Source organism: Podarcis bocagei (genome assembly GCF_964188305.1).
Source record: "Podarcis bocagei genome assembly, chromosome: 5".
NCBI lineage: Eukaryota > Metazoa > Chordata > Lepidosauria > Squamata > Lacertidae > Podarcis > Podarcis bocagei.
In genome coordinates, this window is record NC_138129.1 from 4,862,367 (window position 1) to 4,876,435 (window position 14,069).

General features: G+C 43.9%; 1 protein-coding gene across 1 annotated transcript; it reads right to left on the bottom strand.

Annotated features, from left to right (window-relative positions):
• Positions 1 to 844: 844 nt before the first annotated feature.
• Positions 845 to 12,529, bottom strand: LOC308588339 (uncharacterized protein C20orf202). Its single transcript, XM_081196819.1, has 2 exons — positions 12,185 to 12,529; positions 845 to 2,370 (listed from the first exon to the last, which is right to left on the bottom strand). The coding sequence occupies exons 1-2, from the start codon at positions 12,248 to 12,250 to the stop codon at positions 2,149 to 2,151; spliced, it is 288 nt and encodes a 95-aa protein (XP_081052945.1). The 5' UTR covers positions 12,251 to 12,529; the 3' UTR covers positions 845 to 2,148.
• Between the last annotated feature and the right edge of the window lie 1,540 nt (positions 12,530 to 14,069).

Sequence of the window (14,069 nt, forward strand, 5' to 3'; positions counted from 1 at the left end):
CAGACTCATGCTAGTAGCTTCGAGAACACTGTCCAACCATCTTGTCCTCTGTCGTCCCCTTCTCCTTGTGCCCTCCATCTTCCCCAGCATCAGGGTCTTTTCCAGGGAGTCTTCTCATGAGGTCGCCAAAGTCTTGGAGCCTCAGCTTCAGGATCTGTCCTTCCCATGAGCACTCAGGGCTGATTTCCTTCAGAATGGAGAGGTTGGATCTTCTTGCAGTCCATGGGATTCTCAAGAGTCTCCTCCAACACTAGAATTCAAAAGCATCAATTCTTAGGTGATCAGCCTTCTTTATAGTCCAGCTCTCACTTCCATACATCACTGGCCTAGTCTAAATCTATCTACCAGTAATACACTATTAAGGGGCAGATGGGGTTCATCAACCTGGCATGGCAGCCCATCAAGGAGAAGGAAACTCTGATCCTAAATCTCTGCTGCCTTGCGGGACATCTTTGGGAGAAGAAAAGGCTAAGGAGTAAACCCTACATAAATCCAGAATGGAGTCCCTAAGGCGGTTGGAGGGTGCCTTGTGTGCCTCCTTCCAGCAACTCCTGCAGCCAAGCTGGTGCCAAACCTATTGCGCTGCTTTCCTTTGGACCACATCAGTGAGGCCAAGAGGGGGGTGGTCTTGTCATCTGGACAAGATTAAAGAAAGATAATACTTCGGGTTCTCTGTCTTGCAGCTAACTATAGTATTCACTCACTAAGATCCAACCTGAGAAACTATTCAGAATGTATAAAGGTGTTTCAAATGTTTGCTGGGAATGGCAAGAATGCGAAGGGATATTTTATAATGCTTGGCAGACATGTGAAAAGGCTAAAAAATATTGGATGCATGTACATTCATTGATACAGCAAATTTTAAAAGTTAATATTCAGTTGAAGCCAGAACTCTTTCTTTCAGGGTTAATGGATACACAACTGGAAAAGGATGATGGGAGATTACTCCAATTTATGATTGCAGCAGTGAGATTGCTCTACGCACAAAGATGGAAAGATACAGCCTAGAGGAATGGCTGGTAAAACTATTGGACATGGCTTAATTGGCAAAATTAACTTGTTTAATTAGAGAAAAACCATTACTGGCATTTATTAATTTATTAATGAATTTTAATTTATTATTAATTTATTAATGAACTTGTAATTTATTAATGAACTTGTAATATCTGGATTTGAAGATTGAAAAAAAATACTGGTTTACAGAGGCAATGAATTATATATTTTTAAAAAATGTAACTGTAGGGACCCAGTAATTTTTGGCACTATATAACTATCAATGTTGATGCCATTGCTGGTGGGGATGATGATGAAACAGTTTAGGATTTCCTCCATCTGCCTGCAATGGCATCATCTCCCACCTCCTGCCACCCTCCAAAAAAAATGCAAAGATGAATCATTTGAAAAGCCAAGTCATGACTGCAGAATCATGACATAATGCAAGCACACATATCTTAATTATGCAAACACTTGATTTGAATAATAATATATTCTGCTTTCCAGTCACAGAATTAGATTTTGATTCTCCCCCCCCCCTTTCATATTTGAAGTTTTGTGGCACACACAAGCTGCAGTTTATTCTGTTTCCCCGATGTTTCCTTAACTGCAGTTAATTTCTGCATTATATTTGAGCTTTCACACAACATAGAAGCCACATCTGGTAAAACGAACGGCATGTAGTGCATGCTTAGTGTTCATTTCCATGTTATGTGATTGCAGGAAAAAAGTCAATTTGCAGCATCCTTAGCCCAGTAAATTTCAGGAGTAAAGTGATGAAATTCGGGGCAGTATTCCACCATATAGTTCTTTCCTGTTGTTTTCATAGAGGAACAGAAGAATGCAAGTGCCAAAAGAGTGGGAGGGTAGCAAAGTTGCCTGGTAATGTTCCTTGTTGTTCCACTGGTGTGAATGAAATTTAGCGCGAGATGCTGGTCCTATATCGGTCAAGAAGCCACCGTTTCATCATTCCACCAGGTGTTGCAGGAACATCAGAAAACAGGACATAAGCTCTAGCAGTATGATCAGGAAAACTAACACAATGTTCTCCACCTCTGAATGCACCAACACAGTCCGGAAACTTTTCACTGGAATGCCAAAGAAGCTGTTTGCGCTGACTGATGACTCCCTGCCCTTGCATCCACCCTCAATTTGTCATGGGAGGGAGTTTCTCCTGTTCACTCTGAGTCTGAGGGACCTTCTTGACAGGACTGGGGCTCCCATGTCCTCCGAACACGAACGGGCTCTGGCCCCAAACACATCCCTGCTGGGATCGGAGCTCTCCCAGTCTGCACACTCTGCTTTCAGCTCCCGTAAGGTACTGTGCAGCTGCAACAACTTCTCCAGCAGCTCTTGGTCCTGGAGTTGCATTTCTAACTAGAAGAGGAAACAAGCGAGAAAGGGAGAACTATTTGAGCGACTCTGTAGCATGGTAGCTTCGACAAGTGTTTGGCGGGAGGTCTCCCAGTCACATCTTACCTGCAGCTCTTTGCATGTGTACTTGGGAGTAAGCCCTGTGGAACATTGCAGGGTTTCCTTCTGAGTAAACAGGCAAAGGATTGGGCCACACATGGTCAAAGCGAAACTACATTCTCAGTCCCCCACCTAAAATGTGAAGATTGTGAGAGTGGTCCACACTACAGAGTTACTGGGAAGCCTTATGTGGGAATGCTTAATGTTCTCTTGGGTCTCAGGAACAAACTTGGCGCAATGTTAAATGCATCTTTGCATTTAACTGGACTAATTTCAATAGGCAAGTCTTTGCATATTGACCGCCGGGGTGCAAAGATCCCCCAAATTTAGTTTAGCCCCAGTGCCGTTGTGAATGACAAGCGCCACTGCTGACGCGGCACGTCTTTGCTAAATGAGTGCACAAAGTCGAAAGTCCTTTAGTGAAACAGTAGGTATACATTTTGGTAATACCTAGGTATATATGTATTTTGTTTTTCTAGCTTGCTCAAAATTATTTATTATTTCATAACAGGTGGATAGTTAAGAGCTTAGGCGGCTTCGGCGGTGGGCGCCCAGGTGCCCCACACCCCTTGCACCCCTGGGTAAAGACAGCCCTGGGTTTCAAAAACGCAAATAGCATCAGAGGGTGAAGTAAGTTTTTATCAGCATCACAGCAGGCGTGGGAGGGAGGATTCAACCCTTCCCTGCTGCTGCTCTGAGGAAATTTTTCCCTGTGATGCTCATTTTGCATTCGGAGGAAATTCCCCATGATCAGGGATGGCTTCTCTATATCAGGGACATTCCTGGAAAATAGGGACATTTGGAGGGTCTGCCATTTTGTCTGGGCTCTGGAATTCTCTCCGTCCCCTGAGAGGCCAGCTTCATCCTTCCTTCCTAGTTTCTCAGTGAGTTTTTTTTGTTTTTGTTTTGGAGGTTCTTGGGAGATTAGTTTGCTACTGCCTGGGTATTATTTGTGAACTGTGAAATTGTTCACTGGGCAGTTAATCTTCATTGCTCCTGGGACTCAAGATTGGCAGAGATAATTGGTCCGGCGAGAGTGAAGTGAGAGAGAACGTTAAGATACTTGGTGGCGTTTCCCCGCATCCCCTTGTTGGTATCTTTTACTGGATTTATCACAGAATCTTCGCTCTGGGGTGTTTGGGGACTACTTTTGGATACTGTTACGAAAGGACTGGTTAAGTTTGTTTGGAAACTCGCCTTATTTTTGCTTATAATTGTTGATAATTGGGGGTTTTAAAGGGGAAGGAAATTTGTGGTGAAGGGATTCTGGGGGGGGGGGAGAGATTTGAATATGACGGGAAAGGATGGAAAGGACTGAAAGAAAGGGGATGGGACTCCGGGGGAAAGGAAGTTGTCCCGCCAGGAAGAAATTAAAGACCTAGATAATTTATGGGCCAAAATAAAGGAGGAATTTAAGCAAAATGTATTATACATGGAAAGCAAATTAGGGGAGGTGCAGGAGAGGATTGATAAAAAGATAGAAGGAGCAGTTGGAGAACTCTCAATTAAAATTCAAGACCTCTCTGTTAAGTCCAAACTGATTGAAGAATCCAACAAAAGGATGCAGAAAGAGATGAGGGAACAAAAAAAAGAGACAACGAAGGTAAAAGAAGAGTTAAGAGAGTTAAGCAACTCACAAGATAGGATCTGGGATAATCTAGCCATGGCAGAAATGCGGCAAAAACAGCTTCATTTAAAATTTAGGGGAGTAGCAGAGGAAAGAAATGAAGATATAAGAGGGGAAATGATTAAAGAACTCTCCAATTGGCTAGGTTTAAGAGAGGAAGAGATGGCACTTACCATAGAAAATGTATTTAGGATGACAAGGCCCAAACATTTAAAAACTAATAAATTCTTGGGGGATTGTTTGGTAATCTTTAACTCCTTGGAAATGAAAAACTTAATTTTAAAAAAGAGCTACCATAACAGATTAAGAATTGACGGAAGGCCTATTATTATATATAAAGAAATACCGGTCAGGTTATTACGTAAAAGAGAGGGATATAAACAAGTGGTAGCCGTCTTGAAGAGAAATGGGATTCAATTTAGATGGGAGTTCCCAGAAGGGATTGCCTTTTTTTACAAAGATAAAAAATTCAGATTGATGGACATACAGGAGGTGGAGAAGTTCTTGAGAAGATATGAAAAAGACTTGGGAAAGGCAGAGAATAGACACGGGACTAGAGAGGAGGAGGTGGAGGGGGAGACAGGGAGCGGACAGGAGGGGGTGGGGGGAAGGAGGAGAGGGTAGTGGAAACAGACGAGGAAGATGACGAGGCCGTAGTGGGAGTGGAAACGGCAGAGGAGGGAAAGCTCTCAGGAAACAAAGGTGGTAGATTATAGTTCGGGACTCCGGTTAGAGGTACAGTAACTGATAAAGGAAAACAATAACACACACATTAAAGTTTTTGTCATGGAATGTGAATGGGTTGAATGAGAAAGTGAAAAGGAATAAAATTGAGAAAGTTTTGAAAAATAAGAACTATGATGTAATCTGCTTTCAGGAAACTCACATTGCTAAGAAACATAAACATATCCTGGTGAATAAAAAACTGGGAGTAGAGTTTATCAATTCGGAGGTAAATAAAAAAAAAGGAGTAGTGATATATGTTAAAGAGAAGTGGGAGCCTGTACAGATCTGTAAAGATGAGGAAGGAAGAATCCTAGGGGTTCAATTAAATTTCCGGGGGGGAAAAATCAACGTTGTGACCGTTTATGCCCCGAATACAAACAGAGCAGAATTTTTCGAGAAACTTGAACGTATTTTATTAGAGCTAGATGCTCAGAAATTAATCCTGCTCGGGGATATGAATGGAGTTCCAGTACCGGATCTGGACAGGAGTGAAAAGAAGGGGAAACTGAATAGGGGAAAATTGCCGAAATCTCTTAATGATATGGAGGAAAATTTAGATTTAATTGACATTTGGAGGCATAAAAACCCCACTGTTAAACAGTTTACTCATTATTCTGAACCCCACCAAAGCTGGGGCAGAATCGACCAGATCTGGATGACAAGAGTACTTTCGTTGAGAGTAAAGAGATGTGAAATTCAACCTAGGACACTTTCCGATCACTGTGCCCTGGTTATGGAAATAAAAAATGAAATAAAGGGACAGTACAGGTGGAGGATGAACGAGAGTTTATTTGAAAGTGAAGAGGTGAAAGAAAAAGTAAAAAATACTCTGAAAGAATACCTGGATTTAAATTTGAATAAGGAAGCCACCATTGATATTGTATGGGACGCCAGCAAGGCGGTTTTAAGGGGACTCCTAATACAACAAAACAATTATAGGAGGAAATTAAGGGAACAAAAGAAAGAGGACATCCTCACTAAGCTGAGAATCTGTGAGAGAAAACTGACTATAAACCCGACAGATGATGAGACCATCCGAGCCTCTAAAGTGCTGCAGTCTCAATACTCAGCGATATTAAATCAGGATTTAGAATGGACAATTAAATTTATGAAGCAGAGGTATTTTGAATCCGCGAATAAAATGGGGAAGTTACTCGCGTGGCAGTTAAGAAAAAGAAAGAAACAAAACGTGATAAATAAAATAATAATGGAGGATAACATCATAGAAGACCCTGACGAAATAGAAAAAAAGTTCATTCAATTTTTTGAAAAGCTGTATAAAAGAGGGGAGGAAGATAGCGCAGAAATTAAAAACTATTTGGATCAAAGCGGAAGGAAATATATAACAGAAGAGGATAGAGTACAATTGAATAAGGAGGTTACAGTAAACGAGGTTAAGGAGGCTATTAGCAGGATGAAGAATGGAAAGGCCCCTGGGCCGGATGGTTTGTCCTCAAAATATTACAAAACGTTAGGGGAATATTTAGCGCCGGTCCTCAGAGATGTCATAAATAACATCCTCCAGGGAGGGAAGATCCCCGGCTCCTGGAAAGAGGCATATATAACCTTGATTCCAAAAACAGAAATTGAAAAAACAGACATAAAAAAGTATAGGCCAATCTCATTGCTTAATAGTGATTATAAGATCTTCGCTGATATTATGGCTAGTAGACTCAAGAAGCTTTTAATGAGATACATACATAAAGATCAAGCGGGATTCCTTCCTAATAGACATCAGAAAGATAACGTTCGCCATATATTAAACATCATAGAGTATCTAGATATGAGAATAGATATCCCAGCTGCATTAATCTTCATAGACGCTGAAAAAGCCTTTGATAATGTCTCTTGGGAATTTTTATCACAATGTATGGATAAGGCAGGCATAGAAGGCCCCTATATGAAAGGTATTAAGGCAATATATTCAGAACAACAGGCCAGGCTGATTATAAACAACAATCTGACCAAACCCTTTAAGATTATGAAAGGTACAAGGCAGGGCTGCCCATTGTCCCCCCTGTTATTTATAGTGGTATTAGAGGTGATTGCAAATAGAATAAGAGAGGCAGCAGACGTGAGGGGAATAAGAATTGGGAAGAAAGAATTCAAGCTGAAGGCGTATGCCGATGACCTGGTCCTGTCCTTGGAGAACCCAGTGGACAGTGCCGGTAGGGTGGTAGAATTATTGGAGGAATTTGGTAGATTGTCAGGATTTAGATTAAATTGGAAGAAAACAAAAATCTTAATAAAGAACCTGGATGATCAGGATAAAAACCAGTTGGAAAAAAAGATCGGTATTAAAATTGTGAATAAAGTAAAATATCTGGGAATTTGGCTATCACCGAAAAATATAAATTTGGTTGAAGATAACTATAACAAGGTATGGCATGAAATAAAAAAAGATTTGGACACCTGGCACAGGCTGAAACTTTCATGGACAGGAAGGATGGCAGCAATTAAGATGTGCATTCTTCCGAGATTATTGTTCCTGTTCCAAAATATCCCGATAATAAAAGGCACCTCCTGCTTTAGGAACTGGCAAAAAACCCTGACCAAGTTTATTTGGCAGGGGAAGAGAGCCAGAATAAAACTCAAATACCTAACAGACTCAAGAGAGAGGGGCGGATTTGCAGTCCCAAATATAAGGCTCTACTATGAGGCAGCTTGCATATGCTGGATAAAGGACTGGGCCACCCTTAGGAACACAGACCTATTAGATTTGGAGGGCTTTGATATCAGGTTTGGGTGGCATGCCTACCTATGGCAGGAGAAAAGTGGGGTCCATAGGAGTTTTACCAACCATATAGTCAGAGGCTCATTATTGGAAGTGTGGAATAGGTATAAAAAAGTGGTTGAAAAAGGTATCCCGTGGTGGCTCTCCCCAGTTGATATCATCAAAATAAAAAAAATAAATATGACAGGTGAAAGATGGACGTACGGGGATCTTTTAGTAAAGACAGAAGAAGGGTGGAAAGTGAAGTCTTACGAAGAGTTGAAAGGAAAGGTAAAAGAATGGTTACATTTTCACCAGATTAATGCACTGTGGGGTGAAGACAAGAAACTGGGGATGAACGAAAAAAAATCGAGATTCCAGTTGGAAATCTTAGAGAGTAATGACAAACTCCTCTCCAAAATGTATAAACAATTACTAGAATGGGATACTAAAGAGGATTTGGTGAAGGGAGTAATGGTAAAATGGGACAGAGACCTCGGACATAATATTGAATATAATAAATGGCAGACACTCTGGAGGAAAGGTATGAAATTTACAGCGTGTGCAACTCTTCGTGAAAACCTAGAGAAAATGATGTACCGCTGGTACCTGACCCCAGCAAAGTTAGGAAAAATGTATAAATCTGTAGACAACATCTGCTGGAGATGCAAAGACAAGGTTGGGACTTTTATCCATATCTGGTGGACTTGCGATGTAGTGAAGGAATTCTGGGGACAAATTTATGAGGAATTGAAGAAAATTTTGAAATATAATTTTCCCAAAGCACCTGAGCTGTTTCTTTTAGGGATGATTAGCGAGGAAATTAAAAAATTAGACCAAACCTTTGTTCAATATGCTATGGCCGCGGCGAGGATTTTAATAGCGCAAAAATGGAAATCCCCTGATGTACCCACGATTGGTGAGTGGCAACTGAGGTTATATCAATATATCGATTTAGCTAGACTAACACAAAAAATAAGGCAAAATAACACAGTTAAACATAAAGATGAATGGATTAAATTTTTAAATTACTTTGAGATAAACATGGGAATTGACAACTTATCAGTAGACGATAATTAAAGCCCTCGATGTACAATGTTAATGACAGTATTACTGCAGAAGTAATGTAAGGATATGTACTCCAAGACCGAGATGAATGGAAGTTAATTATTTGTTAGTGTTTATGATCTGTATGTTTTTCTTTTTTCTTTTTTCTTGCTTTTTTGGTTTTTCTTTTTTCTTTTTCCTTTTTCTTTTTTCTTGTTGGACCCTATCTTGTAATGTAAGTATATATATGTATATGTATTTTAGAATGTAATGCGCACTTATTTCAAATAAAATTAAAAAATTAAAAAAAGAAAAGAAATTGTTATAAGCAACTTTGGATGCTCATTGTGAGCAGAATAGCAAGGTGAAGATATGTTGAAACAAACAAGATTTCAGAGAAAACCAGAAAAGGTTCCATCCCAAATGGCCTCTTTTGTTGCCACACTGCCCCCTCCCAAACCCCATGACAATTTTGGCAGCAGCTGAAATGACAAATGTCTCCCTTATTCAAAGAAAGTGTGGACAATATTGCTCTCTCTAAAGGGGCACATACTGGATATAATTTGAGGGCTGTGTTAAGATTGATAATGTGCTTCCAAGGCCCTGGAAATGTGACGTAACCTTAAAGCAGGGTGTCATTGAGCATGCGCAAAGTGACTTTCTCTCCCTGCTGAGTGATGTCAACATTGGCCAAATCCTCGGAGACATGGCTGCCTGTCATGCCCAAGTCCTGACACTTTCCGTTTCAGAAACAAATCAGCCCTGTGCCAATGAGCTTACAGCAGAAACACTCTGATATTCACCTCCTCCCACCATCCAGCTCATCATCCCGTCTCGACCTTTGAGTCACCTTGATCAGCGTTAGTCTCTGGGTGTTCGGTCTGCTGTGCAAAGCTATGAATACTAAGGAGGAAGGAGTGAAACTTTACCCTTTCCATCTCGGCTGAGCAAGAAAGAGACACTCAGTCTGTCTGGTGCCTGGGAAACAAGCACTCTGGGTGCATTTGCCCTCATGGGTGTAAATCACATTTTTTTGCCAGCTTCCAGAATTTGTGATTTTTCTGGCTATTTCCTCTTCCCCCTTCCCAATTCCTCCTCTCTTTCTCTTTCCATTTGTAAGACGTTCATTTTTATTTCACGCCTCTTTCTTCCAAGTTAAGAGCCAAAACCCCTAGCGAAGAGAAAATCTTCACCTGTTGTCTAAAAATAATGGTGGCTCCACCACTGAAAAGATCCATTATTCTACTGCACCTGAAAGCACGTCAAAGTGCGAGTAGATAAATAGGTACCACTCTGGCGGGAAGGTAGACAGCGTTTCCGTGCGCTGCTCTGGTTCGCCAGAAGCGGCTTAGACATGCTGGCCACATGAACCGGAAGCTGTACGCCGGCTCCCTTGGCCAGTAAAGCGAGATGAGCGCCGCAACCCCAGAGTCGGCCATGACTGGACTTAATGGTCAAGGGTCCCTTTACCTTTCAGGTCCCTCTAAAGGACACAGGTGGCGCTGTGGGTTAAACCACAGAGCCTAGGACTTGCCAATCAGAAGGTTGGCGGTTCGAATCCCTGCAACGGGGTGAGCGCCCGTTGCTCGGTCCCTGCTCCTGCCAACCTAGCACTTCGAAAGCACGTCAAAGTGCAAGTAGATAAATAGGTACCACTCCGGCGGGAAGGTAAACGGCGTTTCTGTGCGCTGCACTGGTTTGCTAGAAGCGGCTTAGTCATGCTGGCCACATGACCCAGAAGCTGTACGCTGGCTCCCTCGGCCAGTAAAGCGAGATGAGCGGCGCAACGCCAGAGTCAGCCATGACAGCACCTAATGGTCAGGGGTCCCTTTACCTACAGAAAGAAGCTCACTCTCCCCTTCTGTGGTTTCCAGAAAATGGCATTTAGAGGCAGGCATCTTCTGGCAGTAGAGGTAGGTACTACCCATCATGGCCCGTAGCCATTCACAGCTTGGTCCTCAATGGGTTTTCAAATGCTCTTGTAAAAGCCACCCAAGTTGGTGGCACACTATGGTGTTTTGTTTAAAAATCAAGGGAATAATTGTATGCTGTTTGCCTACAACCCACAGAGCTGCAGCGGCAGCATTTGACAGTGTGGCACTTCTGGGAAGCAGGAAAGCTGGTTGCAGCAGTGACAAGCGCAGTGTCCACCGTTTGAAGATTGCCAGGCTTTTGGGGTGCGGGTGGGGAGCTCCAACTGCTCATCTTGGAAAATGGAAGAAAGGACCTGCGTTGCCAAGAACAAGTTCTAGCAGATCTCCCTGGGATGAATAAGTTGGCGTATGAAGAACGCTGTCACTGCTCGGTTAAAATTCAGGACTAGCCAGCTGGCCTTCATCCAGCTGCCCTAGAGGACAGGGCCTTCTTCGTGGCTGCTCCCAGCATTGGGAACTCCCTTCCTAGAGAAGCTTGAGCAAGAGCACTCTGATTCCCAGCAGAGTTAGAACATAGCCATTGTGACTGGCATGTCACAAGAAGGTTTTGTTCCAAAATAAATTCTTTGCCAAAGCAGTCCGAGTCTCTCTCTTGCCTGCAGTCCCCACTTAGCTTTCTGAGAGGCCTTGGGTCAATTGCCATCTCAAGGACTAACCTGCCGCGCAGGGTTGTCGTGTGGCTCAAATGAGATCTTTATGTTGCATAAAGCATCTGGCAGAAAAGGTTGGAATGCAAATGCAATGAATCACTTGGGAGGGTACCTGTGGCTCTGCAAACAGCATAGAATAGGAGGGTCATAGAATCATAGAATAGAATCATAGAATCATAGAGTTGGAAGAGACCACAAGGGCCATCGAGTCCAACCCCCTGCCAAGCAGGAAACACCATCAGAGCACTCCTGACATATGGTTGTCAAGCCTCTGCTTAAAGACCTCCAAAGTAGGAGACTCCACCACACTCCTTGGCAGCAAATTCCACTGTCGAACAGCTCTTACTGTCAGGAAGTTCTTCCTAATGTTTAGGTGGAATCTTCTTTCTTGTAGTTTGGCTCCATTGCTCCGTGTCTGCTTCTCTGGAGCAGCAGAAAACAACCTTTCTCCCTCCTCTATGTGACATCCTTTTATATATTTGAACATGGCTATCATATCACCCCTTAACCTCCTCTTCTCCAGGCTAAACATGCCCAGCTCCCTTAGCCGTTCCTCATAAGGCATCGTTTCCAGGCCTTTGACCATTTTGGTTGCCCTCCTCTGGACACGTTCCAGTTTGTCAGTGTCCTTCTTGAACTGTGATGCCCAGAACTGGACACAGTACTCCAGGTGAGGTCTGACCAGAGCAGAATACAGTGGCACTATTACTTCCCTTGATCTAGATGCTATACTCCTATTGATGCAGCCCAGAATTGCATCAAGCTTCTGTGCCAGCTGGAGAAGCTCAAGAGCTGAAATAGAAGCTTTGCTCTGTGGGTACCTGGCAGCTCCCTCACCCCACTTTTCAACATTTGGTGACTGGCACAAATCGTGCAAGTGAAGCCTTTTGCATTCCAGCAGCTCTGAAAAGCTTCACCTGCTGAACTCCTGCCTGCCGGGCTGCCCTTGTGAGCACCCAAGGAGCCTTACATCTTTCTGCCTGGGGAGGACCTGCACAAAGGGAGGTGGGCTTTGCCTTACCAGTTCTCTCCTCAGCCACGCCAGCGCCTGCTCGATACGCAGCTTTCTCTCTTCTTCCAGCTGCATGCTGGAAATGTGGAGCGTTCAGGCAGCGCCAGGCCCTGCCCGCTGAGGGGGCAGCATGGGGCTTCCGAATGCACAGGCCAGGAGCTCCAATCTCTCTCCCTCTCCCACTGCTTGCCGCCTCCTCTTCCAGCCGAACTGAAGGTCCCCCCCCCCCCCGCAAGCCTCTACGCAGTTGCAGTGGCACCGTGCAGCCAGCAGAACAGAAGCAACTGGTGATTCGGCTTGGAACATGTGTGCCTGGGTGGGAGTGTGGGTGTTTCTCTCTCTCCCCCCCCCCCAATTCCATCTTTCTGCAGCACACTCTGAGCGGGGCTGGTCGTGAGCTGCTCTATGCCATGCCAAGCACCACCTGATATGTGTGTTTGTGTGTGTGTTAGAGAGAGAGAAGGACAGACAGACAGGAGGGGGAGTCATCAAATAAAAAAAAGGTTCTTTTCATGGATCAGAGGAGGTGGAATCAAGAGTAGCTGAGCCAGCCAGAGACTGACCTTTTTTCCTGCTCTGCCAGGGGAACCCAAGGCTCTGGTGGCTGCCAGGGGCAAACGGATCATGCCCAATTCTGTGGCAGCCTGTAAACCACAGGTGTCCCGAGAGAACGTTAGCCGAGAATACAGTGGTACCTCGGGTTACATACGCTTCAGGTTACAGACTCCGCTAACCCAGAAATAGCACCTCGGGTTAAGAACTTTGCTTCAGGATGAGAACAGAAATCGCACGGCGGCAGCGGGAAGCCCCATTAGCTAAAGTGGTGCTTCAGGTTAAGAACAGTTTCTGGTTAAGAACAGACCTCCAGAACGAATTAAGTTCTTAACCCGAGGTACCACTGTAGGTGGTTTAAGAATGGCTTGTCTGTTGATCAGGCCGATGGCACATCTAACCATCTTGCTACCTATAGACCTTGCTGGAACTGATCAAAGTGTGGCTGCCCCCTGGTAAGGCAGCATACAGTCCCCATGGTATAACATCTAGGGTCTCCAGTTAAATAGTGGGTGAAAGGGGGTGTGCCAGAGAGGCTCTGCTAATCAGCGGAGACATAGGAATCTGCTATTGATTGATTATACTAAATCAAACCACTGGTCTATCTAGCCCAGTAATGTCTACACTGACTGGTAGCTGCTTTCCAGGGTGTCAGATCCTGGGCATTCCCGGTGCTATCTGCAGATGCCATTGGGGATTGAACTTGGAACATTCTGCCTGCCAACTTGCTCCCCACTGAACCAATGCCCTTCCCCAACATGGGGCAAAATGGAGAATTAAGCCTGCCCTTTCCCAAGGCAGCTGCTGCAACTGTATTTTCGCAGCAGCAAGGAGAAAATGGCCTTGCACATCTCTGCAGGCTCCGGTGACCTGTCGCCAGCCTTGGAGATGCGTTTCCAAGGAAACCTCAGTCACGATGCGACGCCTTTTCATTTGTTTGTATGTGACACAGTTCCAGCTTTTTCAGGCTCCGGCTTTGTCACGAGGAACAGCAAGGACAGAATGTTTCTGAATGAGTGAATCTGGGGAAAGGAGGAACTAGCAGTGGCAAGGGATTCCCTTCCTTGGCACAAGACATCTTGGGCTGGGAGGGGAATCGCTCTCTTCCAGGGGAGGGTGTGAGCAATGGGACAAATCTCTCTGAGGCTTTCGCAGGATGCACAACTTCAAAACGTTTTGAGACACCAAATCCTATCTTTTCACTTTATTTTGAGGCATTTGGGCAACATTCCCCCCCCATTTCACTTTTAATTTGTATAACACCTTTCTATATTACTACACACAAGGAGGCTTACAAGATGAAGAAACCACGTAATAATCTGATCCAATACAAAAGTCGCAA